Genomic DNA, 25,822 nt, shown 5'->3' with positions numbered 1-25,822 from the left:
TCCAATTCTTGGCTATTGTAAATAGAGCTGCAATAAACATAGGGGTGCATCTGTCTTTCTCAAACTTGATTGCTGCGTTCTTAGGGTAAATTCCTAGGAGTGGAATTCCTGGGTCAAATGGTAAGTCTGTTTTGAGCATTTTGATGTACCTCCATACTGCTTTCCACAATGGTTGAACTAACTTACATTCCCACCAGCAGTGTAGGAGGGTTCCCCTTTCTCCACAGCCTCGCCAACATTTGTTGTTGTTTGTCTTTTGGATGGCAGCCATCCTTACTGGTGTGAGGTGATACCTCATTGTAGTTTTAATTTGCATTTCTCTGATAATTAGCGATGTGGAGCATCTTTTCATGTGTCTGTTGGCCATCTGTATTTCTTTTTTGGAGAACTGTCTGTTCAGTTCCTCTGCCCATTTTTTAATTGGGTTATTTGTTTTTTGTTTGTTGAGGCGTGAGAGCTCCTTATATATTCTGGACGTCAAGCCTTTATCGGATGTGTCATTTTCAAATATATTCTCCCATACTGTAGGGATCCTTCTTGTTCTATTGATGGTGTCTTTTGCTGTACAGAAGCTTTTCAGCTTAATATAGTCCCACTTACTCATTTTTGCTGTTGTTTTCCTTGCCCGGGGAGATATGTTCAAGAAGAGGTCACTCATGTTTATGTCTAAGAGGTTTGTGCCTATGTTTTCTTCCAAGAGTTTAATGGTTTCATGGCTTACATTCAGGTCTTTGATCCATTTTGAGTTTACTTTTGTATATGGGGTTAGACAATGGTCCAGTTTCATTCTCCTACATGTAGCTGTCCAGTTTTGCCAGCACCACCTGTTGAAGAGACTGTCATTTTGCCATTGTATGTCCATGGCTCCTTTATCAAATATTAATTGACCATATATGTCTGGGTTAATGTCTGGATTCTCTAGTCTGTTCCATTGGTCTGTGGCTCTGCTCTTGTGCCAGTACCAAATTGTCTTGATTACTATGGCTTTATAGTAGAGCTTGAAGTTGGGGAGTGAGATCCCCCCTACTTTATTCTTCTTTCTCAGGATTGCTTTGGCTATTCGGGGTCTTTGGTGTTTCCATATGAATTTTTGAATTATTTGTTCCAGTTCATTGAAGAATGTTGCTGGTAGTTTCATAGGGATTGCATCAAATCTGTATATTGCTTTGGGCAGGATGGCCATTTTAACGATATTAATTCTTCCTAGCCACGAGCATGGGATGAGTTTCCATCTGTTAGTGTCCCCTTTAATTTCTCTTAAGAGTGACTTGTAGTTTTCAGAGTATAAGTCTTTCACTTCTTTGGTTAGGTTTATTCCTAGGTATTTTATTTTTTTTGATGCAATTGTGAATGGAGTTGTTTTCCTGATTTCTCTTTCTGTTGGTTCATTGTTAGTGTATAGGAAAGCCACAGATTTCTGTGTGTTGATTTTGTATCCTGCAACTTTGCTGTATTCCGATATCAGTTCTAGTAGTTTTGGGGTGGAGTCTTTAGGGTTTTTTATGTACAGTATCATGTCATCTGCAAATAGTGACAGTTTAACTTCTTCTTTACCAATCTGGATTCCTTGTATTTCTTTATTTTGTCTGATTGCCGTAGCTAGGACCTCCAGTACTATGTTAAATAACAGTGGAGAGAGTGGGCATCCCTGTCTAGTTCCCGATCTCAGCGGAAATGCTTTCAGCTTCTCGCTGTTCAATATAATGTTGGCTGTGGGTTTATCATAGATGGCCTTTATTATGTTGAGGTACTTGCCCTCTATTCCCATTTTGCTGAGAGGTTTTAACATGAATGGATGTTGAACTTTGTCAAATGCTTTTTCAGCATCTATGGAGATGATCATGTGGTTTTTGTCTTTCTTTTTGTTGATGTGGTGGATGATGTTGATGGACTTTCGAATGTTGTACCATCCTTGCATCCCTGGAATGAATCCCACTTGGTCATGGTGTATGATCCTTTTGATGTAATTTTGAATTCGGTTTGCTAATATTTTGTTGAGTATTTTTGCATCTACGTTCATCAGGGATATTGGTCTGTAGTTTTCTTTTTTGGTGGGGTCTTTGCCTGGTTTTGGTATTAGGGTGATGTTAGCTTCATAGAATGAGTTTGGGAGTATCCCCTCCTCCTCTATTTTTTGGAAAACTCTAAGGAGAATGGGTATTATGTCTTCCCTGTATGTCTGATAAAATTCCGAGGTAAATCCTTCTGGCCCGGGGGTTTTGTTCTTTGGTAGTTTTTTGATTACCTCTTCAATTTCGTTGCTGGTAATTGGTCTGTTTAGATTTTCTGTTTCTTCCTGGGTCAATCTTGGAAGGTTATATTTTTCTAGGAAGTTGTCCATTTCTCCTAGGTTTCCCAGCTTGTTAGCATATAGGTTTTCATAGTATTCTCCAATAATTCTTTGCATTTCCGTGGGGTCCGTCGTGATTTTTCCTTTCTCGTTTCTGATACTGTTGATTTGTGTTGACTCTCTTTTCTTCTTAATAAGTCTGGCTAGAGGCTTATCTATTTTGTTTATTTTCTCGAAGAACCAGCTCTTGGTTTCATTGATTTTTGCTATTGTTTTATTCTTCTCAATTTTATTTATTTCTTCTCTGATCTTTATTATGTCCCTCCTTCTGCTGACCTTAGGCCTCATCTGTTCTTCTTTTTCCAATTTCGATAATTGTGACATTAGACCATTCATTTGGGATTGCTCTTCCTTTTTTAAATATGCTTGGATTGCTATATACTTTCCTCTTAAGACTGCTTTTGCTGTGTCCCACAGAAGTTGGGGCTTAGTGTTGTTGTTGTCATTTGTTTCCATATATTGCTGGATCTCCATTTTGATTTGGTCATTTATCCATTGATTATTTAGGAGCGTGTTGTTAAGCCTCCATGTGTTTGTGAGCCTCTTTGCTTTCTTTGTACAGTTCATTTCTAGTTTTATGCCTTTGTGGTCTGAAAAGTTGGTTGGTAGGATTTCAATCTTTTGGAATTTTCTGAGGCTCTTTTTGTGGCCTAGTATGTGGTCTATTCTGGAGAATGTTCCATGTGCACTTGAGAAGAATGTATATCCTGTTGCTTTTGGATGTAGAGTTCTATAGATGTCTATTAGGTCCATCTGCTCTACTGTGTTGTTCAGTGCTTCCGTGTCCTTACTTATTTTCTGCCCAGTGGATCTATCCTTTGGGGTGAGTGGTGTGTTGAAGTCTCCTAGAATGAATGCATTGCAGTCTATATCCCCCTTTAGTTCTGTTAGTATTTGTTTCACATATGCTGGTGCTCCTGTGTTGGGTGCATATATATTTAGAATGGTTATATCCTCTTGTTTGACTGAGCCCTTTATCATTATGTAGTGTCCTTCTTTATCTCTTGTTACTTTCTTTGTTTTGAAGTCTATTTTGTCTGATATTAGTACTGCAACCCCTGCTTTCTTCTCACTGTTGTTTGCTTGAAATATGTTTTTCCATCCCTTGACTTTTAGTCTGTACATGTCTTTGGGTTTGAGGTGAGTTTCTTGTAAGCAGCATATAGATGGGTCTTGCTTTTTTATCCATTCTGTTACTCTGTGTCTTTTGATTGGTGCATTCAACCCATTAACATTTAGGGTGACTATTGAAAGATATGTACTTATTGCCATTGCAGGCTTTAAATTGGTGGTTACCAAAGGTTCAAGGTTAGCCTCTTTAGTATCTTACTGCCTAACTTAGCTCGCTTATTGAGCTGTTATATACACTGTCTGGAGATTCTTTTCTTCTCTCCCTTCTTGTTCCTCCTCCTCGATTCTTCATATGTTGGGTGTTTTGTGCTGTGCTCCTTCTAGGAGTGCTCCCATCTAGAGCAGTCCCTGTAAGATGTTCTGTAGAGGTGGTTTGTGGAAAGCAAATTCCCTCAGCTTTTGTTTGTCTGGGAATTGTTTAATCCCACCGTCATATTTGAATGATAGTCGTGCTGGATACAGTATCCTTGGTTCAAGGCCCTTCTGTTTCATTGTATTAAATATATCATGCCATTCTCTTCTGGCCTGTAGGGTTTCTGTTGAGAAATCTGACGTTAGCCTGATGGGTTTCCTTTTATAGGTGACCTTTTTCTCTCTAGCTGCCTTTAACACTCTTTCCTTGTCCTTGATCTTTGCCATTTTAATTATTATGTGTCTTGGTGTTGCCCTTCTTGGATCCTTTCTGTTGGGGGTTCTGTGTATTTCCGTGGTCTGTTCGATTACTTCCTCCCCCAGTGTGGGGAAGTTTTCAGCAATTATTTCTTCTAAGATACTTTCCATCTCTTTGCCTCTCTCTTCTTCTTCTGGGACCCCTATAATACGGATATTGCTCCTTTTAGATTGGTCACACAGTTCTCTTAATATTGTTTCATTCCTGGAGATCCTTTTGTCTCTCTCTATGTCAGCTTCTATGCGTTCCTGTTCTCTGATTTCAATTCCATCAATGGCCTCTTGCATTCTATCCATTCTGCTTATAAACCCTTCCAGAGTTTATTTCATTTCTGCGATCTCCTTTCTGGCATCTGTGATCTCCTTCCGGACTTCATCCCATTTCTCTTGCGTATTTCTCTGCATCTCTGTCAGCATGTTTATGATTCTTATTTTGAATTCTTTGTCAGGAAGACTGGTTAGGTCTGTCTCCTTCTCTGGTGTTGTCTCTGTGATCTTTGTCTGCCTGTAGCTTTGCCTTTTCATGGTGATAGGAATAGTCTGCAGAACTGGGACGAGTGACGGCTGGAAGAACTTCCTTTCTTGTTGGTTTGTGGCCCTCCTCTCCTGGGAGAACAGCTACCTCTAGTGGCTTGTGCTGGGCAGCTGCGCGCAGACAGGGTTTCTGCTTCCTGCCCGGCTGCTATGGAGTTAATCTCTGGGGTTGCTGTGGGCGTGTCCTGGCTCGGGCAGCTACTCCAAAATGGTGGAGTCGCGTTGGAGCAGGAGCTGCTGGGAGGCTATTTATCTCCGTAAGGGTCCTCCCTGCTCCCTGCAGCCCAGGGGTTAGGGTGCCCAGAGATCCCGGATTCCCTACCTCTGGATTAAGTGACCCGCCCTGCCCCTTTAAGACTTCCAAAAAGCACCCGCCAAAACAAAACGACCACCAAAAAAAAAAAAAAAAATTTTTTTAAATTAAAAAAAAAAGTTTTTAATTAAAAAAAAAAAAAAAAAGGTGGTTGTTCGTTTTTCTTTATTCTCCGGTGCCAGCCTCAGGCCTCTGCTCACCGGTCTTTCTGCCCTGTTTCCCTAGTATTGGGGTCCCTATCCCTTTAAGACTTCCAAAAAGCGCTCGCCAAAACAAAACAGCAAAAAAGCAAAAAAAAAAAAAAAATGGTCGCGCGCTTTTCTTATGTCCTCTGGCGCCCAGACTCCAGTGCCTGCTCACTGTTCCTGCTGCCCTGTTTTCCTAGTATCGAGCGCCCTGCACTCTGGCCCGGATGGCTGGGGCTGGGTGCTCGGCAGTCCTGGGCTCCGTCTCCCTCCTGCTCTGCCTGTTCTTCTCCCGCCGGGAGCTGGGGGGAGGGGCGCTCGGCTCCCGCGGGGCCGGGGCTTGTATCTTACCCCCTTCGCGAGGCGCTGGGTTCTCTCAGGTGCGGATGTGGTCTGGATATTGTCCTGTGTCCTCTCGTCTTTATTCTAGGAAGGGTTGTCTTTGTTATATTTTCATAGATAGATGTGGTTTTGGGAGGAGATTTCCGCTGCTCTGTTCACACCGCCATCTTCCGCCCCTCTCTCTTCATCCATTTCTTGAATGAATTCCTTCACTGCAGAGGCTAACATGGATCAGTACTTCATAAAAAGAGTGAATGACTTATGGTTAAGTAAAATTCCACTGTGTGGATATATCACATTTTATTTACACACCTATTAGTTGATGAAAATTAGGGCTGTTCCCACTTTATGGCAATTATGAATCATGTTAGTATGATTTTATGAAAAGTGCAACACCATTCAATGGTGAGAGTTTGTTATAAACAGTAGTAATAACAATGCCTGTGTGTGTGAAAAGAAATGCAATACAATTCGTCTGGGCACAAAATGAAGGTGTGTGAGTGTGAATGTTTTTTCTTTGCTTTTAGAGCATGACTTGGTTATGCTCATGATATACACTGCTGAGATTTAGAACCTCACAGTTACAATATGGAATTTGACATTTAGGATTCTGAGCTCAGAATGAGAAATGTTCTGTGATGGAAGACAGACTTAAACATCAGTTAGGATGTTTAGAACTTTATGAGCACTGGGTTAGAAATAGAAGATTGGGTTCTGCTCAGGGTGGTTGAGAACTGCTGAGCACTGTGTTTAATATCAGAGAAACAGGATGAAATAAAATACGGAGTTTGCCCTCAGAAAGCTTTCAGTCTGTGGGGGAACAAAGGAGGTGGTGATGACAAGATGGGGTAAGTGCTCTGATAGGCCTGGTCTTATTAGGAAAATCATGCTGCAGACATTTGACCCCTGCCAATTCTGTTTCTCCTAGCATGATGAGACATGAGGACGATGGGTATTCCAAGGGAAAGGATGTGAAGGCCTGTCCCCGGGACTCTGGCTATGACAGCCTGTCCAACAGGCTCAGCATTTTGGACCGGCTTCTCCACACCCACCCCATATGGCTGCAGCTGAGTCTGAGTGAGGAGGAAGCGGCAAAAGTCCTACAGTCCCAGCCTCCGGGGGTAAGCCTCAGAACCACAGGGAAACAGGTCAAGGTGGGCAGGCCTATCGCTTCCTTAAAGACAAAGACTTGGAGTTCCAGAAAGTTCTTCCTAGTCCATAAGGAGCATGGCCCCCGTTTGTACCTGGGCGGCAATGCAGGGAAATTCTGGAAAGTATGGAGGCCTCTCCAAGGGAAAGAGCCCTTCACAATTTGTCTTTGTCTTTATCTGCTTGGCTGCCATGGGAGGTTCGGGACTCAGCAGGATAACAGGGCATCTGGGTAATGAGGAGGGAACACTGGCTAGAAGCCCTGTGTCTGACTTCCTGACACTCAGCTTTGAGGTGAACCTGGTTGTGGGGTGCACAGTTGTCCCTGCTGTTTTCATTCTGAGCCTGGGAACCCTGCCTGTGCCCAGCATCTGACTTGGAAACCATCTTCCACAGGCTTGTCTGCTCTGCCTGCTGGTTTAATCTCTTTCTCTTGGGCTTTCTCAGTAGCTTTCCCCATGGGTCAAACAAAGTCCAATTCAGTTTCCTCAGCCACTGCCTATCCAAAACCAGGGTCTTAATAAAGACCACTCCACAATTCTACAGAAGTTCCTTAAAAAATGTTATTCAGTGATTTCTCTATCCTGTGCTGTCCAATGTGGTAGCTGTCTGACCCATGTGCGTATTTAAATTTATGATAATCAAATTAAATTAAATTAAAAGTTAGTTCCTCAGTTGCATGAGTCACCTTCTAAATGTTCACTCACCACAGGTAGCTGGGGGCTACCACACAGGATGGTACAGAATATAGAGTATTTCCATCATCACAGAAAGTTCGATTGGACAATACTTGTGTGCAATGTCTACTTCCAGAAAAGGATAAATAAAAATAAATCACAGATAAAATAAGACTTGAAACAACACACAAGAGGTGGAAACTAAGAGATAGATGGAGAAGCTAGGAGAAAATTCCTTTTTAGTTACTGGCTGAGAAATCAGTTGGGCACAAAAATAAACTTTTGAGTTTCCTACCAGCCAGAGCCTATTTGTTATCACTTTTTGACTTATAAGTGAGTCTTTGTTTCTCTTCTGACGGCAACAGACAGGACTGAGACCTCTGTTGGGACATGCTCAGGATGACAAGGCACAATATTTGATCATCTTTGCAGAGAGTTCCAACCAGGCTGTTGCCTCTGGTTTGGGTCTGTATGATCAGGACCCTCTTTTATGAGGCATCCATGTTTTGGAGGTTGAGTTGTCTGCTCCTGCATTACTGCAAAAAAATTCTGAAGGTGGAGGCTGCTCTGTTGCTAGGTGTCAGGCTCTGTGTTCCTGCTGAGGCCTTGAAGGGAATAAGTCGGGTGTGTCCACCTACTTGATCTCTACACAGGACCTGCCTGACCAGGTCAGGGTGAGGAGAGGAGCCACATGGATCAAGAGAAGCCACAGTGTACCAGGCGAAGTGTGAATGCCAAGGAGAAGGAAAGCAGGTGTGAGAGGAAGGGAGGTTTGACAGAGAGGAGGTGGTGGCATGGACCTCTGGGTGCCACCACCTTTAATCTACAGCCTAAAGACGGGTTGGCAGACTGTTTCTCCAAAGGGCCAGAGTGCAAATATATTTGGCTCTGTGGGCCGTGCAGGCCCTGTTAGAACTACTCAATTCTACTTTGCAGTACAGATGCAGCTGTAGACAACATGTCAATGCTACAACATGTTAATGCCATACTTTATGCCCCTGAGCTAAGGCTGCATACATTCAGGAAAGAAGACTTAGAGGTGGTACTCTTCCTCACCCCCAAGGCCGAGGGAGAATCCTGTCCTGCATGAGGGAATAATGCTTCTTTTCTGCCAACTGGAGCTGCCTCCCAGAAGTCGCTCTGGGCTCCCCCACATTAGGGTAGTATGTAGGAAGCGTCTGCTTTGGTTTTGGGGTGTCCCAGAGACACTGACTCTTTGGGAAGCACTGGCTGCTAGAGGGATTCTGTGGCTGCGTCCTCATGGGTGCTGGGAGGAAAGAGGGTGCAGAGGTTGCTCTGTTTCTCTTTTTACCAGACACTCCATTCCCATCACTCCCCCCACTAAAAAACAAGTTTCTTAGGAGCCATTGACTGAACATATGTCCAAAGAAGTGATGATTAAGTGGAAAAAGGGAGTATGGTAGGGAAGCAGAGAGCATGGTGTCTACATGCAAAGGGAAGAGAAGTAGTAGAAGAAATAGGACAGGATAGGCTCCTTGGAGAAGGTCCTGCCCTGCAGAAGGGAACTGGCACTCAGCCAGGACGCTGCACCATGCCCTCCAGGAGTGCCCTCGGTTTGTCGTCTGGGTAAATGGTGACCCCTGGTGCTGGACGGTGCATAGCAGGGCAGGACACACTGGCCTGTGCCATGACCAGGCCAGAGCGGAGTCCTGAGACGAGCACCAGGGGTCGAGCTGGTTTAAGGCCCACCTCCAGAAACACTATCAGGACCTGGGGGAGTTGCTGGAAAGTGAGGGGAGCCAGGGGAGGCCTCGGAGTTGGCTGTGGTGAGCCTCAGAGCACACCCGCCCACCTCCCTGGAGGAGCAGCCGTTCTTTGGCTCTAAAAGATTGTTGCCATGCCTGGTCCTGCCACATTATCCCATTTTTCAAAAGCTAGAAATTCTGATTTTTTTGTGAAAAAAAGAAAAACTGCTTTTTCACTGTCAACAAGAAATTAAAGTTTCTATTGTAAAATATACCCATGAGCCAAGTTAGCCAATAAGCTCCCAATTCACTACCTATGGTTCAGCCATGTTCCCTGTGTTTACAATCCAGGTTCACCAACCAAGATGCCCATGTATGACTCAGAGTAGAGAACATGCAACATGAGCTGTAAAACAATCCCAAACAGAAAATGCTTCTGCAGACTGAGGGAGCACTTAGCCTCCTAGAGAAGTTTCTGTTAAAGGAAAGTAGGATTCCTCTGAAGCCAGTTAAGAAAGAAAGGTGTCTGTGACATGTTGGCTGGCTGCTCCTTTCTCAGGCGGTAGTGTCCTACATTGAGCCTTGCAATTTACTGCAAAGGGGGTTCTGGTCATGGACGGCACATGTGAGGGCAATCATATGCCCAGCTTCCAAACTTCTGGATGTTTCCTAAGCTTGAATTTCTTTTCCCTCCATTAGATCTTCCTAGTTCGTAAATCCACCAAAATGCAGAAGAAAGTCCTCTCCCTTCGACTGCCCTGTGAATTTGAAACCCCACTCAAGGAATTTGCCATAAAGGAAAGCACATACAGTAAGTGGTCACTGGGCGGTTAGGTCCTTGTTGACAGAAGGGTCTCCAAGCACATGGAAATGAGCAGACCTGCACTTTGAGACAGACGGACATGGTCTTAGTCCTATTGTTATTCACTAAATGACTGGGCTGGTAACCCACCATAGGAGCCTCGGTTTTCTCATCTGCATAATGGGGTGGTAGTAACCTGAGATAGCTGTTAGAAGTTTAATTAAACAGCCTGTGTGCAAAGTATGCAGCATTATCACTTGGCATATGGCAGGTTGGCTTCCTTGCCGCCCTCCCGGTTAAGAGTGTGGATTTGGTCCCCAGGTCTACAGATGACTAATCTGAAGAGCATGCTGCAGCCATCAAGCCTTTTTAATTGGATCGTAAAGCACATGTCTGCACATCTTCATGAATAATCCTTGGGCAGGCATGCTCCCTCCAGGCACTCACTGTTCAGTCTTCTGTGAAATGCAGCTAATCAGAGGCAAAGTCCAGCTCTTTGAAAAAATTAACTGGCTGAGGTTTTGAAGGGAAAGCTGTGTTCATCATTATTGGTTTTCTTGCTGCTATTCCACATTAATTGGAAATGTAAAGTCTCAGGAGGACATGTTTTCAATTAAAAAAAGGGGGTACACACAACCTCCAAGAAGGGATGGGAAGATGGACTAGTGTCCTAAGAGGGACAATGTCACTGGACTCACAAGTCAGCAACCTGAGGTGTGAAGGCCAGGAGAGGCGGGCCTGGAAGCCCGTTGACTGTCTCAATAGCAAGACAGACCAGGATTCTCACTTCATTTAACCTAAGCAAGTCTCAGTCTCTGCATTTGAAGGCACCGAAGGTACTGAGGTCAATTCAAGGATATATGTGGGATTATAGTTAGCCCAAGTCCATAGGCTCACTGAGCCACATGGCCTTCAACAGAATCTAGAGGAAGCCTGCCAGCCTCGTGTGATCAGCCTCAGTGTCAGATATAAACCCAGGTCCAGGGGTACTCTTCCTCCAGGCCTCACAAGTTTCCGGATGCAGGGAAATCATTCTGCACAGTATGTGCAGGCACTCAGGCAGTCACAGCCTGGTGAGTGGCTCACACCAGTTTACTTACATTAGGCAGAAATCAGATGATAGATTTTAAATGCACCACTTTAAAGATAATGGGTTACATATTACATGAGAAAAGGCAATGCCAAGTTGGCTTTTGAAAGTCTGCTAGCCAAGAAGCGATAGCTCTAACTGGTTTTTAAATCCCTTCTAATAACCAAAGTTAACCATGATAAATTAGCCTGGAAGCCTCTTCCTTCCCATCCTATAGTAAGTGTAGTTAGTATTTGTACTTTAAAGCTGTCTCAACGTTCATCTTAGGGTCCCTCCCAGCTGAAGATTTTTCCTCCCTATTTTGTCAAGACTTCTGTCACTTCCCTGTTGCATTCCAGGGGACTTAAAATGGTTGAAAGAGCTGGTCTGAGGTAGGCACTAACCTGACTGTAACTATTCACCACAGGCCATGGTCCCATGATAATGCCCCTTCCTGGCTATACCCTGTCTTGTCTATGAATTGAGGTGGGTTGAGAGAGTAAAGACTTGCTGTAAAAACATACAGATATTTTGTCATAACATCTAGACAATGTGGTTTAAAAATAAATATCACTGTGTATTTGTATTGACTGCTTCCGCATATATTATTCCATTTTTTAAAAACTTCATATCCCATTCTTACCTTTCTGGGATACAGGAAAGTACTCTTATGGTCCATTTTACAGATGAAAAAACCAAAGCTCAGAGGTTTAACCTATCCCAAATTGGTTCCCTCCTACTTAACTCACTAACTTGTGGTGCGCATGTGTGTATTTCTGTTTCTTTGTATGTGTGTGCCTGTCCGTCACGGTCATGTGTAGAGGCATGAGTGTGTTTGGGAGTGCTACAGAAATACTGAATGAGCAAAATAATACAACATAAGCAAATAATAAGCCAAGTAAATAAGGATAAGGAATATGACAAAAGTGAGAAAAACTCATCAGATTGAGAAAATAAGGAAATCATCACAGAGCTGAGGCTATTTGGGATGTATTTGGAAAAAGATTGTAGTAGCATTTCAGCAGAGATAGCACAAGGAGTGGCTGGCAAATACACGAGTATCTGAAGTACCACTCACTGGCCACCGTTTGGAAGATGTACACCCTTTTGCCAGAACAGCTCTTCTCCATCACGGAGACTGTGGATGGGGTGGTGGTGGTGGTGCTGGTGGGAGGGGGCCCTCTAAGTGTGGCTCTAGAATCTTCCATGCTGAATTTGACCAGCAGCTGACCTATGGGAAGCTTGGGTTATCCTCCCAGCTTTGTGCTCCTGCTGCCTCAGGTCTTTACCAGTGGTGGCCTGTTTTGGCAGAGTGGGGTGTGACCCAAGAGGGCCATCCTAGGAGGGTCAAGGGCAGTGGGGGCCTTGGTGTTCCCAGCCCTGTCTTGCACTGGGAGCCCCTCACTCTAGCCATACCAGTTCTTGACCCTGGCCCAACTTTGTGTTCTAAATGAAAAAAAAAAAAAAAAAAGTTGTGCAATTTGAGTCTGGGCTGGTCTGTTTACCAGCAAGGGAGAGCATGTGCTCTTAATGAGTCAGGGACTGAACTTGTAAGCCTTCAACTCCTCGCCGGCCTGTTTCTGGCAGACACACACCCTCCTCACAGCTGGTTCTTGTAAGCCGCACAGTAGTTTGTTTGGGAAGCGTTGAATTGGTCCTCCGCACTCAGCAGACAATATCAGAGGAAGGACCTCTCCTTTCCCAGAACATGCTCAGGGACACTCAGCTGGTCTCCAAAATCTCTCTTTTCTAGCGTTTTCCCTGGAAGGCTCAGGAATCAGTTTTGCGGATTTATTCCGGCTCATTGCTTTCTACTGCATCAGCAGGTAAGGCCTCCTCTCTTATGCTGTCAAGCACCTGCTTGATGTGTGCAATATAAGCAGCCCCAAAGTTTCTCTTTTTTAAAAAAACTTAATTTAATTTTTTTAACTGAACTATACTTGATATACAATATTATATTGGTTTCAAGTCTTCAACATAGTGGTTCAACAGTTATATACATTATTAAATCCTCACCCCAACTAGTATAGTCACTATCTGTCAACATAGGAAGATGTTACAGAGTTATTAACTATATTCTGTATATGCTGTACTGTCATCCCGTGACTAATTTATATTATGATTGTGATTTTGTGCCTCTTCATCCCCTTCACCTATTTTACTCACCCACCCCAACCTCTTCCCCCATGTCACTTCTCAGTGTCTATGAGTCTACTGCTATTTTGTTCATTTTATTTTGTTTTTAGATTCTGTAAATAAGTGAAATCATGTGGTATTTGTCTTTCTCTGGCTGGCTTATTTCACTTAGCATGATATCCTCTAAGTCCATCCATGTTGTTGCAAATTGCAGGATTTCTTTCTTTCTCATGGCTAAATAATATTCCAATGTGTATATGTAGCACATCTTTATTCATTCATCTATTGATGGACACTTTGGTTGCTTCCATATCTTGGCTCTTGTAAATAATGGGTCAGTACACATAGGGGTGCATAGATCTTTTTGAATCAGAGAGTTTGTTTCTTGACTGAAGCAGGGCAGAGGAATCTAGGAGGCTGGCAGCCTATTAGATATCCCTAGAAAGACTAGCTACCAAAATAAAATGGTCACCAAGTCCCCTATGCCAGACTTTAGATCAAAATAAAAACCCTAGCCCCTCCAAATGTATAATTTCATCAATATAGTTATGTCTGCAAGCTGTTCCCAAGGCTCCTTTCACCAAGACCCAAAAGGCAGGGGAAGCAAACACATGTACATACACACACATGCACAGTCATGCAAATACACATACAGAGTAGGGGATGAAGTTCGTTCTAGAAAAGCGGGTTCCTTAAACCTGGCCATAAATCTTACATCCCTGTCCTCCAGGCCCACTGGGGTGCTCATTGCCTTGTTATAACTAAAACCACCATTTTAGTCTACATAAAGTTAAGCCCAAAATCACAGTGTTAGCAACTGTCGAAAGGGTGCAAGCTGTGGAAGGCTTTCCTACTGTCTTGTCTTTCTAGCCATACAGTTTCTCAAATCACATGTTTATTTGTGTGTGATTTGTGATTAAAAATCAACGCTTTGTCTGTAGAGCCTGACATTGCCTCCTCTTGGGTGATGGAGCTCACTTGGACTCCTTTGTAGCTGAGAGAGCGGACTTAGGGGTTGCTTTAGAAGATCTGAAGCTGAGAAGCTTATTTGGGATGGGTTTATTTATGTTAATTTAAGGGTCAGGCTACTTCCTCAAAGACTGAGTTAGACATTCATTATACCTGTTGAACTGGACCCTCCCCAGGGCAGGCACTCAGCGTTTACTCCTGGAGGTCGCCAGGCCAGCCCACCATGGGATCCAGGACCTGAGGGGGAAGGCACCTGCAGAGGGGAAGCAGCACTGCTGCCAGCAGGAGGAAGCCAAGGGCTTTCGCAAGAATTGGCGCAGAGCCCTGGGGGCCCCCCCAGGGGACACCACCTGCCAGGGTGTGGGCATGAGCCCTTGGTCTGTGTGAGGGATGCTGCTCAAGAAGAGGCGGCCTTTGCAGAAGCCCCCCAGCGTCCCCGGGGTCCACATCTGGTCAGGCTGGCCAGTCCCTGGGAGTGAAGCTCAACACTAACCTGTCGGCCAGGGGTGAAGTTGGCTAGTGTTTGCATGTCGATGACTGCTGTTGTGAAAGCTTGTTACATCTAGAAGCCAGTATTTAGCACTAGTGTACAAAAGATACCATCTCTCCCCTTGGTGTTGATAATAGATGGCAATACTGCTATCTAGGGCTGTTTGATGATTGAGGGAGATAAAGTACATGAAAGCCTTTTGGGAAGTACAAAGCGTAATACCAATAAAAGTTGCTTATGGAAAAACCCCAACATTGGCATTTTTGTGATTCAGGAAGACTTGAGATTCATTTTCTGATTAGTTTTCAAAACACCGAAGTTCCTAATGTTTTTATTTCTCCTTTTACACTCTTTAATCATTTACCTAAATCTATGTCCTTAGTAATCAGTAATTGATTTGGCCCAGTTTTACCAAAATATTTTTGAAATGTCCTAGTTGGTTATTCATACATAAATAAATTCAAATAGGGAAAGTGATTAGATCGTGAGAATTCACTCAGGATACATGTGCACATATGCACTGGACTAGAGCATCCAGGGGTCAATAAGCAAGCGTATGATTTGCCACATCAGGAAGGCATGTTGAAAAGTATCAGTCATCACAGATAGTGATGCACACCATGGCCACCAGGGCCTCATAGCTCTAGAGTAAGGGCAGGGTAGAGCACTGATTGCCTGAACTATTGTTAGAATGCAGATTCCAATTCAGGGGGGTCTGTGGGAGCCCCTGAAATTCTGCATTTCCATAGAGCTCCCAGGTGGTGAGGCCTATGCTTCTGGTCCTACAACTGCACTTTGAGTAGCAAAGAGGCTGAAGGAAATAATCATAATTGTTAATTATTAAATATAATTATAATTTTAGGAGCTTTCTGTATCTGTGCTAGGCACTGCACATACATTATATATCTAATCCTCATGGCAAACTTGAAATTAGGATCATGAAGGCAGTATGGCTTGGAGAAAGTGAGAGAGTTGCCCACAGTCATTCAGTTAATAAGTGGCAGAAAGTGGGCTTGAACCCAGGCCTTCCTTGATACCAGAGCCCCTATTTTCCCATTGTACACCACAGCTCCACAGACCTTGGGGTCCAGCACCACTAGGTTCCTATTCTCCCTTCATCCCACCCTAGTCCTAGTGGGTGCAGGGACCTCCCTGTCTATGTCATCTATGCTCCCCATCCATGGGATGGGGGATATCAAAGCTTCCTCCTGGGGGCATAGGTAGACCCCGCTTCAGTTAAAGTGCTTGGAGCAATGCAATAGTAGGTGCCCAAGAAAGCTAGTCTCCTTCCCTTTAGAAATATAACATATAGAACAATGTTGAAAGTTATTTCTAGGTTATGTATTTACTAAAATTCTTCAGGGAAACATTTATACCTAAGACAGCTTAATTTTGTTTGTTAAGCAAGTTTTAGAATTGGGGCCCCTTTCCTTAATAGGGTATAGGTGAGAGGGAGTGCCGCCTCTGTGTGTGTGTGTGTGTGTGTGTGTGTGTGTGTGTGTGTGTGTGTGTGTGTGTGTGATGCTGTGCTGTACCCTGTGCTGGTCCAGTGGGAGAGGACTTATGAACAACATCTAGTGTTCTAATAGATGAAAGCCTAAAATCATCCATTAGCAAATGACAGATGTGGTTTCCTGTCATAAAGAAAAACCCCAACCAGTCATGTGATGTTTTGGCTCCAGGTAATGCACTGAGGAAAAGCTTAAAATAAGCATAGGTTGATTTTGACCTAGGTGGCTTTTCCTCCACATTGTCCACAGAAAGAAGACTTACACTGGTACAGCCCCAGGAACATACATTTGCATAATGCTTTCATGTTACAAACTTCCAGTTTCCATTATTCTTTATTGAAGATTATAAGCAGGGTCGTTGCCCCTCCTGGGCCAGTGAGCAGCTATTACAAATGCTGTCATACCCTGAAGCCTCCCAACTCCCCAGCTTCATCTAGAACAGATTCAAGTGGACAAGTAGAAGATGCTGCTCACATTTGGGGACAGGCAACAGGGTCTTCCAGAAGCAGGAGGTGACCCAGGCTTGACATCCCAGGCAAGAGGAGCCTCCAACTGCCAGTTCCTAGCTTTGTGGGGCAGCATGTGAGCACCCTGGACATTCTTACATATTATTCTTGTTCTGCTCTCTTCATTGACCTTTACCCCTGTGTTATTCATTATCAACAGCTTTGAGGGTTCCCAGATTCCCCAGTCACCCACATTTAATCTGATCCAGCCTAGAATGTTGCCTGATCTTCCTGTAAACAACCAGCTGTTTGGTATAATTATTCTCTTCAATGGAAACTTGCAGGGCATCTTGTGCAGGCAAAATATAGGCAGAAGCTCCAAGTTTTGTCCCTCACCTACTCCATTTCAGCCACAATGGTTTCCTTGCTATTCTTCGTACATGCCAGACCCTCTCCCACCCCAGGGCCTTTGCACTGGCTGCTTTCTCTGCCTGGAAAGTTCTTTCCCTCATGGTTTACTCCCTGACCACCTTTAGATCTTCAGTCAAATGCTATCTGATCATCGGACCTTCCCTGGCCACCACTCACACTTGAACACTCATTATTCCCCTCTAGCACTTTATTTTTATCCATGGCACACATCCATTCTCACGTATTTCACAAATTGCCTGTTTGTTTATTGTCCATTGGTGCCTGCTGGAATGAAGCTCCATGTAGGTGGGGACTTCTGTTTTACTCCCTGAACCTGAAACAGGGCACATCATAGAAGACCATAAACATTTGATGAATGAATGAATAAGTGAATTTTTTCTTTGTAAGACCAATATAACCACTGAAAAAAATAACTCCTTTTCAGATAAGTCACCTTTGCTATTGAATGCTCATTTATTCATTTATTCAAAACACTTCTTCTCCCTGTCTGCATCAGGCAAGGCCTCTGGGTACCATGGGAAATCCAATGCTTAGAGGGTGGTCCTAACCTTTGTATATGAAAATTAACAAATGTTTATTAAGTCTGCCTTCGCCCTTTTGGAGAAGGTTGGAGGGCATGATCCATGTGTTTATTAGTGGCAATGCTAAGCCCTGGCAGTGGCAGTCCCTGGTGCCAGCTTAGCTGCTTTTTGTTGGGCCTGTTGGTCTGTGATGCTGCAGGCCACAGGTTTACCCATGTGCACATGGCACCATGTTGCAAGGGGGCAGCATGTTGCATGACGCCCTTTAAATTTTCCTCTTTCTGCAAAGTGTGGTCTATGGGCAGCTGCAGAAACATTGCCTGGGAGCTTGGCAGAAATGCTGAGCCTCTGGCCTCACCCAGACCTCCTGAATCAGGCTATCCAGTTTAACAAGCCCCCGGGATTCAGGTGCACATTTCAGTTAGACAGGTGTATCTTAAAATACAAGAGGATATTTTGTCTCCAGCACACAAAGGACTCTAGCTAGAAAATGTCACAAATAAAACCAACAGATAGTCATCGAGAACCTGCCAGGTTTAAGACAAGGGGATGATAAATTTGGTTTAGGATTACACATTCCTGCCCAGGGAGTTGAGGCCTAACATTCGGAGCATCTGGCAAGTAAGTGCATAGTATTTTATGTATGTGATAGATCCACCAGCATAATCAGCCTTCCCGACAGTAACTCTTCATACATTTTAGCTACATGGGGAGAAAATTTGGTGCCACTACCGGTACTGGAACCATGTTGGTTTGTGTTTCAGCCTGTCCTGGCTGTGTTAGTACAAGCAAGAGTAGTAAAAACCCACAGACCTATCACCTGTGAAGATAAGTTCTGGCTAGGTATCATGTGATGTGGTGTCTACTTCCAACATCTTAAATAGTTCAAGCTAAAATATCTCTAGCATGGAAATGAAAGCAAAAAGATAGAAATAAGACATGTAATTACACTTACTCTCTTTTTTGAAAAATCAGGGACGTTCTGCCATTTACCTTGAAGTTACCTTACTCCATTTCAACAGCCAAGACTGAAGCTCAGCTTGAAGACCTAGCCCAGCTGGGACTAAGTAAGTGGGTGCCCCTTCCCAGCCGGCTCTTGAAATGAATCTGTGGAGCAGGGTCTGTGTTAGGCTGGCTGACATTACATCAGTACATCAAAACATAATCCCCATCTCCACAGCAAAACTGCTTTCAGGTCCATTTGGTCCCTGAATCAGACCTCCTCAGAGTCTTCTTCTAAGTCAAACGAACCAGTTCTCAAAGGCAGACATTTGAGTTTTCCTGGGTAATCTCTGTATGTCCCCAGTGTCTCCCATCTGTGAGTGTGAGCTGCCCCAAATGCCAAGTCCCATGGAACCTGAACTGTTGCTGTGTGGCGTTTTCCCTGGGAAAGGCAGGGCTTGGCGGGAAGGGAACTGTCACAGTGTCTCACATGCATGGGCTTTATTCTAGAGGAGCACACAGGCGGTGACTGTACTCCTGTGCAGAATCTAGAGTAATATCTTGTCTCACTCCCCTCTTGTTCATTTTTGGTCTGGGTATTGTGGGGCACATCCCTTTCCTTACCATGCATCCTTGCTCTGGCCCGCGGGGCAGTTGCTTCTCCCTCCTGTCCCTTTGCCAGCTCCCCTAAATGCAACACCATGCTGCTAGACAGAATGACAATGGGTCAGGACATACAGCTCACCCAGTTTCAGTTCTTTGCTCTGGGGAGTCTGTGTGCGTTTAACTTAGCAAAAAAGTTTTTCTCCTAAATGGGAAGGAGAGTTTCTCTTAAGAATTTAGGGCTCCCATCTTCGGATGGTCAACAACCAAGCTGTAGTATTTGAGTGGAAGTTTGGGATTTTAAAGTGCAAGTTTCAGGATCCCTGTGACCGAAGAAGCTATGATACTTGACCCAGCAGATAAAATGTGTTCCTCTTTGGCATTTTTTCTCTTAATCTAAATTTGTTTTGAAGCTGGTACCATTGCCAAGGGAGCCTGTATAATTCATAGAGAAGCCTGGTGGTAGATTCCCTTCTGAAACTTGGAGTGCTTCTAAGCAATTGCCACGTGTCTGAGGCTCTCTGATTGGCAATTGGGTAGTATGATTAAGAAGCAGAACCCTGGTAAAAATAATAGGGCCATATAAATGTCCTATAAAAGTTATGCCCTCTCTTGCAATTGAGTTTCATACATCTTTGGAGACAGTTTAAAATATTTCCTGAATTTAAGTTAATAGAATCAACTAGATTGTAGGCTTCTTGAAGCTGTGCAGGAGTCTCAGCTGGCTCTGGTGACCTTCCTCCCCATTAACTCCTGGTTGGATTGGGTGGCCAGTGTACAAAGCAGGCTTCATGCTGGGACTGAAAGGCTAACGTACTGTGGGCAGTGCTTGTTCCCTGCAGAGGTAGAGGTGAAAGCAGCTTCTCTAGGGGCCACTAGCCAGAAGCAAATGAGAGCTAATTAATATATATTCAACTTAACATTGAATATTGAATATATATTGACAATGTAATTTTTAATGTGTACATCACCCATTTTATGAAGAGATGGCACTTTTAAAAACTCTGTACCTCACTTACTTGTCCAACTAACATTTCTGGAGGGTCTGCTATATGGCAGGCCCTATGCCCTATGCCTGGGTTCAAAAGTTAATAGCGCCCTCCCCCCATCCCACCTTCATAGTCTACATGGAAGAAACCACACCCATGTGAGCTAAGTGTACTAAGCCTTATAAAGTGTGACAGCAGGGCAGTAGAAGACAAAGGCAGACCCAAAGGAAGTGGGAGTATTTCACTAGCCAAGAAAAGGCATGCCAATGGGTAATTTTAAATTTTCTAGTAGCCACATCAGAGAAAATGTAAACAGACACAGGTGAGATTCATTTTTATCATTTATTTTATTATTTATTTACATATAATATAAACATTTTATATAATCTTATTTATGCATTTTTATATCATAAATGTCATTTCAGTATAGAGTCAATATTTTTTAAAGTATTTATGTTCTTTTTTTCATACTAAGTGTTTGAAATCCATTATGTATTGTATTCTTAAAGCATATCTCTCTATTCAGGCACTAAATTTTCATCAGAAATACACACTCTGTTTTAAGATTTCATTAAATTTATAGTTGAACAGGTTAATGCACATACCCAAGCTCCAAACCTACTTAAAAGCTCTCCAGTAACTGAACTGAACATAAGTTTTTCAAGTTAAATCGATTAACGTTAAATAAAATTTTAAATTGAATTCCTCCACTGCTCTAGTTGGATTTCAAGCGCTCTATAGCTACAGGTGACTGACTGTTGGCTGCCGTGTTGGACAGCACAGGACTAGAGAAGGCCAGTGACACAGGCACTAGTGTCAGGCACATATTCAGCACAGCAAGGCACGGCAAGGGCTCCCAGTGTCTGTCTCTCCCCAGCCACTGTGACCAGCCAGTCTGGAGCCATTGGAAAGGAACATTTCTAAGCAAACACAGCAAGGCAAAGCAATAGAGAAGAAATAACCTATTCCAAATGGGAGTCACAACAGACAACATTATCACACCCACTGCCTCCCTCCATCTGCATGGAAAACTGAGACCCATCTGTAAAAGGAGATGTCAGCAGTACATAAGCAATGTGCACTCCTCCAAAGAGTGTTGAATATGTGTAGCCACGGCAAGGAGGTATAGGATTTGGCAGGAACCAGCTGCAAATCACAAAGATCAATGGTTGAACTTACACTGAACATTTGCATAAGTTTGCAGTCTTTTTTATTTTTTTCTCTGTCTTTTTTTTTTTGATGAGACCCATGAGTGTATTTTCCCTCCTTTTGGGTTTTAATGCTGAACTCATAAAACCCTAGGGAGATTGTGCAACATCTCCCAGGCGCAGCTGCTGGCCCTACCCATTAAAGGGGAACTGCCCGGCCCTCTGGGAGGCACCCCCGGGAGAACCGGATCAGAAAGGGCGATGTTGCTTTGTGCGTGGACTCGGTGCTTGTAAAGTAAGTCCGGGAGCCTCGCGGCTTTCCCGAGTTTGTACCACAGCCATTCCACTGCTTTTCCTCCTCACCTCTGACCAGACTGGGCTGGCTTTATATATGTTGGCCGAGCCCTTCCTCGAGGGCTTTGAAGGTGAAAAGCTCCCGGAGCTTTCCTGTGAGCCCACGGCTGGGGGATGGCAGCACTTCAACCCTTCCCAGGAAGGAATGCAGTTAAAGCAAAGGGAAAACAACACCCAAGCATAGCGCCTCCCCCTCCAAAGACATGTGTTGTCATGCAAGTGTGCTTTTTTAATTTGTGAACTAATGGCCCAAATGTACTGTATTTACATTCTTGTGTTCACTGGTAATAACTTTCAGATTTTTGGAGCTCTCCAGCGGACAGCAAGCCCCCAAATCCTCCACCTCCCCACAGGCCTCTCTCCTCAGACGGCGTCTGTCCCGCCTCCCGCCAGCTCTGCCTTATAAATGGAGTGCATTCTATAAAAACCAGGACGCCTTCGGAGCTGGAGTGCAGCCAGACCAACGGAGCCCTGTGTTTTATTAATCCCCTTTTCTTGAAAGTGCACAGCCAGGACCTCAGCGGAGGCCTGAAACGGCCCTGCACAAGGACTCCCAGCGCGAATGGCACTGAGAGGCCGCGGTCCCCCCCGCCCCGGCCCCCCCCGCCCGCTATTAATAGTCTCCACACAAGCGCTCAGCTGTGCAGGACTGAAACCCAGGCGAGCATGCCAGAAACAGTCAACCGTAACAAGCACGGGAACGTAGCTGCGCCTGGAACGAAACCAGCCCCCATCCCTCCGCCGCGGCTGAAGAAGCAGGCTTCTTTTCTGGAAGCGGAAGGCGGCGCGAAGACCTTGGCGGGCCGCCGGCCCCGGGCCGAGCCGGGCGCAGCTGGCAGCCCGGGCGGAGCCCCGCCTGAGCAGGCCCCCGGGGACTGCACGAAGGCCCAGCCCGCCAGCTCTGAATCACGGTCCCCGTGGCATGGAGGCAGGCAGAGGCTGAGCGACATGAGCATTTCCACTTCCTCCTCCGACTCGCTGGAGTTCGACCGCAGCATGCCCCTGTTTGGCTATGAGGCGGACACCACCAGCAGCCTGGAGGACTACGACGGGGAGAGCGACCAGGAGACCATGGCCCCCCCCATCAAGTCCAAAAAGAAGAGGAACAGCTCCTTCGTGCTGCCCAGGCTCGTCAAGTCGCAGCTCCGCAAGATGAGCGGCGTGTTCAGCTCCTTCATGACCCCCGAGAAGCGCATGGTCAGGAGGATCGCAGAGCTGTCGCGGGACAAGCGCACCTACTTCGGCTGCCTGGTGCAGGACTATGTGAGCTTCTTGCAGGAGAACAAGGAATGCCACGTGTCCAGCACGGACATGCTGCAGACCATCCGGCAGTTCATGACCCAGGTGAAGAACTATTTGTCCCAGAGCTCAGAACTGGATCCTCCCATCGAGTCACTGATCCCCGAAGACCAAATAGGTAAGTCCTCATTTGGCCTTTTTTTTTTTAAATATAAGAAATACTGTATCCTTATAAGGACAGTGCATCCTAGTTGAAGTTTTCTCTGGATTTCGAGAAACAGTAGCACAGTGGGTTTGGTCTCTTGCAGGATGAATGGAAATGTAGTTTCTTAAGGTAGAGCTCACATTATACCTGACTAGGCTCTGCATGCCTGGCTTGGAAGTGTTTTGGGGAGTGACTGATAGGAACTGCAGAATGGTTCTGTTCAGGGACGGAGTTTGCCTTCTGAGGTTTGGGTTAATTTTGTGTGTGTGTGTGTGTGTGTGTGTGTATGACACGACCCATCAGTGTTTTCTGAAAGGCGTCTCTGCAGGCGTCACATGCACAGTGCAGGAAGATACTTTTGCATCTTCTGAGAGGCAGTGGTGTTTTGTTCAGCTTTCTTTGGGAATTACGCTTTTTCTTATTGAGGTGTAGTGTGTGTTCACAGAGTGCAGACATCACTGGTGTGCAGCTCGACGAGTTTTGAGAGTGAACACACCTGTAAGACAAGTGCCAGCTCAGTAAGCAGAAGATTAGCATCCAGAGGCCCCCTGGTGCTCCCACCCTGTCACCCTTCTCCCAAAAAGGTAACCACCCTGCTGGCTTCTAATCCCACAGAATTCAGGAAGAGGTACAGTTTTGGAGTAAGAAAAAAAGATGGAAAAGGCAAGTTTGTGTACCTTTATAATAAGTAACATATTTGGAGGTCACATGAAAGGTGTTTTCTACAAAGTTAAGGGGAAATACTTCATAACCTCACTGAAGGGCTGAATTGTTAATGGTTACTTTGGCCAAGGAAAATTTGAATTTGGCAGTCTTTTTTTTCCAGGTGAGAATGTTGAAGCGAGTTTTTTGTTTTTGTTGTTTTTGTTTTTAAATTTCAGAAGGTTGACTCTAAAAGGCTAATTTCAGAGACCTCATTCACTGGGCCACAGCAGCCAAAAGAGCTACCAAACATTTCCAAGCAGTACATAAAGCTAAACCCTAATTTCTTCTTTCTGATTGGGTCCGTTTGTCAAAAGTAGTAAACAGTGTGTGGTAGAGAGTGGTTGATCATTCTCTGGCTCTCTCTCTTTTTCTCCTTTAAGTGAGTTTCAGCAGCTCTTTGATTTTCTCACAAAGGAATCAAAGCCTTGTTTGTTTTCTCGTGCTTTGAGACTGGTTTGATGGGGCGTGGCTAGAGCTGGGTTTTGCTGAAGAGAGGGGTGGAGAGGAACGTGCCTTAGAACTGAAAAGGTGTCAAAGAGAAGGCAAAAGAGCAGGCCACCTCTTTTCCAGCCCACCGGAGCCCATCTCTCAGGGGCACCAGCTCAGACAGACTGGTACGGTGAACCCAAACATGCAGGAGAAGCAGGTTCCGGAGGAACCAGGGGAGCGCAAGGCGGATGCTGATGTCAGCCCTGAGCTATGTGGCAGGAGCACCAGCCAGCCCACAGGCACAGGGCTCCCGAGGTACAAGAGCTTTCCCTTCCTTTCCAAGCACCAGACAGGGACAGCTCTTCTGCCAGCTTCCTCTGAAGCCAGCTCAGATATGGTACTTGCTCTTAAGGAGTACAAAAACTCATTTTCTCCAAAAACAAATACACACTTTGCTGCTCCAGAAGGACATGGCTTTTAATTTAAAGTCTAAGGTCATAATGAGAAAGGAAGCTGACATCTGTGGAGCCTCTGAGTCAGGCAGCCAGTCCAGGTGATTTCAGTGGGTCCTGGCCTCACCGCCATGAAGCAGGCATTGGCACCCATTTATGAGGGGAGAAAGGCAGGGCTCTGCCAGGTGGAGCCAACTGTCCTAAGGTCACCCCAGCTAGTAACTAGTAGGTGCAGCATCTGAACTTCTTACTGTGGAATTCTTAGCTCACCTCTCTGCTGCTGCCTCTGTTCATGTTCTCTCATCAGAAATTAAGGGGAATTGAAAAAAACAAATGCTTAAAGTTGTGTTGTACACCTAGAACTAGTACAATGCTATATGTCAATTATATCTCAATAAAAAAATTTTTTTAATTAAAAAAGAGATTAAGGGGGAGTTGAAATAGTAGGCTAATTATTTTGGAAGCTCCAACTAAACTCTCTATGGAGGTGATGGTGTGACCAGCCTAAGCATTGTGACACTTTTTTATTGTTCTGTTTTGTTTTTTTAAACTTTTACACTAAAGCAGGCCCTGCATCATATTTATTGCTTCCCCAGTAAAACCATCATTCTGTTTTGAAAGCACAGTGAATGTGTTGCACTCTTGAAATTAGGAGGAAGGTGAGCCAGAGCAGAAGTCAACAACCTCAGAAACTTATCACAAATCAGTTGGAAAGGAAGAGGTCACCCTAATTATTAGAAAACCTGTCCCTTAAATGCACAGGTTATCAGATCAAGACTCTGACAAGAAAATGGACTTAGTCTAATTGCCTGTATTTCACGTATCCCTGAGTTGAGTGCCCACTAGTTTACTAAGGACTTACTAATAAATACAGTGGCTCCTTTGAACTTCATCACCAGCTCAAGGTTGGTACATTGGTGTAGATATTGTTCATGTTTGGCAAATTCAGGAACAGAGGCCACAACATGTAAAGAGGCTTGCAGAGGGTTATGCTGTGGGAAGTAGGGGAGCTTGGATTCAGCCCAGATCTTCTCACTCTCTCTGTTGTCTGCTCATTCCCACCTTATCTCACTTCCTGAGAGGATGTAATCCATGTTGAATGCCATCCCCAGATTACCAAGCCTCAAATTTGTTCCAACCTGGTGTCTACTAATGCTTGTAAGACTTTCCCAGGATGCAAGTTGGGCAAGTTGGGATACTCCGCTCTAAAAGATATGGTCCTGTCCTCCTTTCCCACTGCTACTGGAGGTGATAGCTCTGAACTAGGAGGTGGGAATTTAAATTTAAAGCCTAGGTTTACTGAATGTCCATCCTGAAATTGAGG

General features: G+C 44.6%; 1 protein-coding gene across 11 annotated transcripts in view; it reads left to right on the top strand.

The window, feature by feature from the left end:
- RIN2 (Ras and Rab interactor 2) overlaps nt 1-25,822 on the top strand; it is a 243,892-nt gene that overhangs the window by 196,480 nt on the left and 21,590 nt on the right. For all 11 annotated transcript variants that reach the window (XM_057502685.1, XM_057502687.1, XM_036892260.2 and 8 more), the window contains 5 exons: nt 6,453-6,645; nt 9,756-9,867; nt 12,681-12,753; nt 18,408-18,499; nt 21,767-22,885. In XM_057502685.1, the coding sequence (XP_057358668.1) occupies nt 6,453-6,645; nt 9,756-9,867; nt 12,681-12,753; nt 18,408-18,499; nt 21,767-22,885 (1,589 nt within the window). The remainder of the gene's footprint in view (nt 1-6,452; nt 6,646-9,755; nt 9,868-12,680; nt 12,754-18,407; nt 18,500-21,766; nt 22,886-25,822) is intronic.

Source organism: Manis pentadactyla, chromosome 5, assembly GCF_030020395.1.
Source record: "Manis pentadactyla isolate mManPen7 chromosome 5, mManPen7.hap1, whole genome shotgun sequence".
Taxonomy (NCBI): domain Eukaryota; kingdom Metazoa; phylum Chordata; class Mammalia; order Pholidota; family Manidae; genus Manis; species Manis pentadactyla.
Note: the sequence above shows the minus strand (reverse complement) of the source record. Positions and strands in the feature narration are given on the sequence as shown.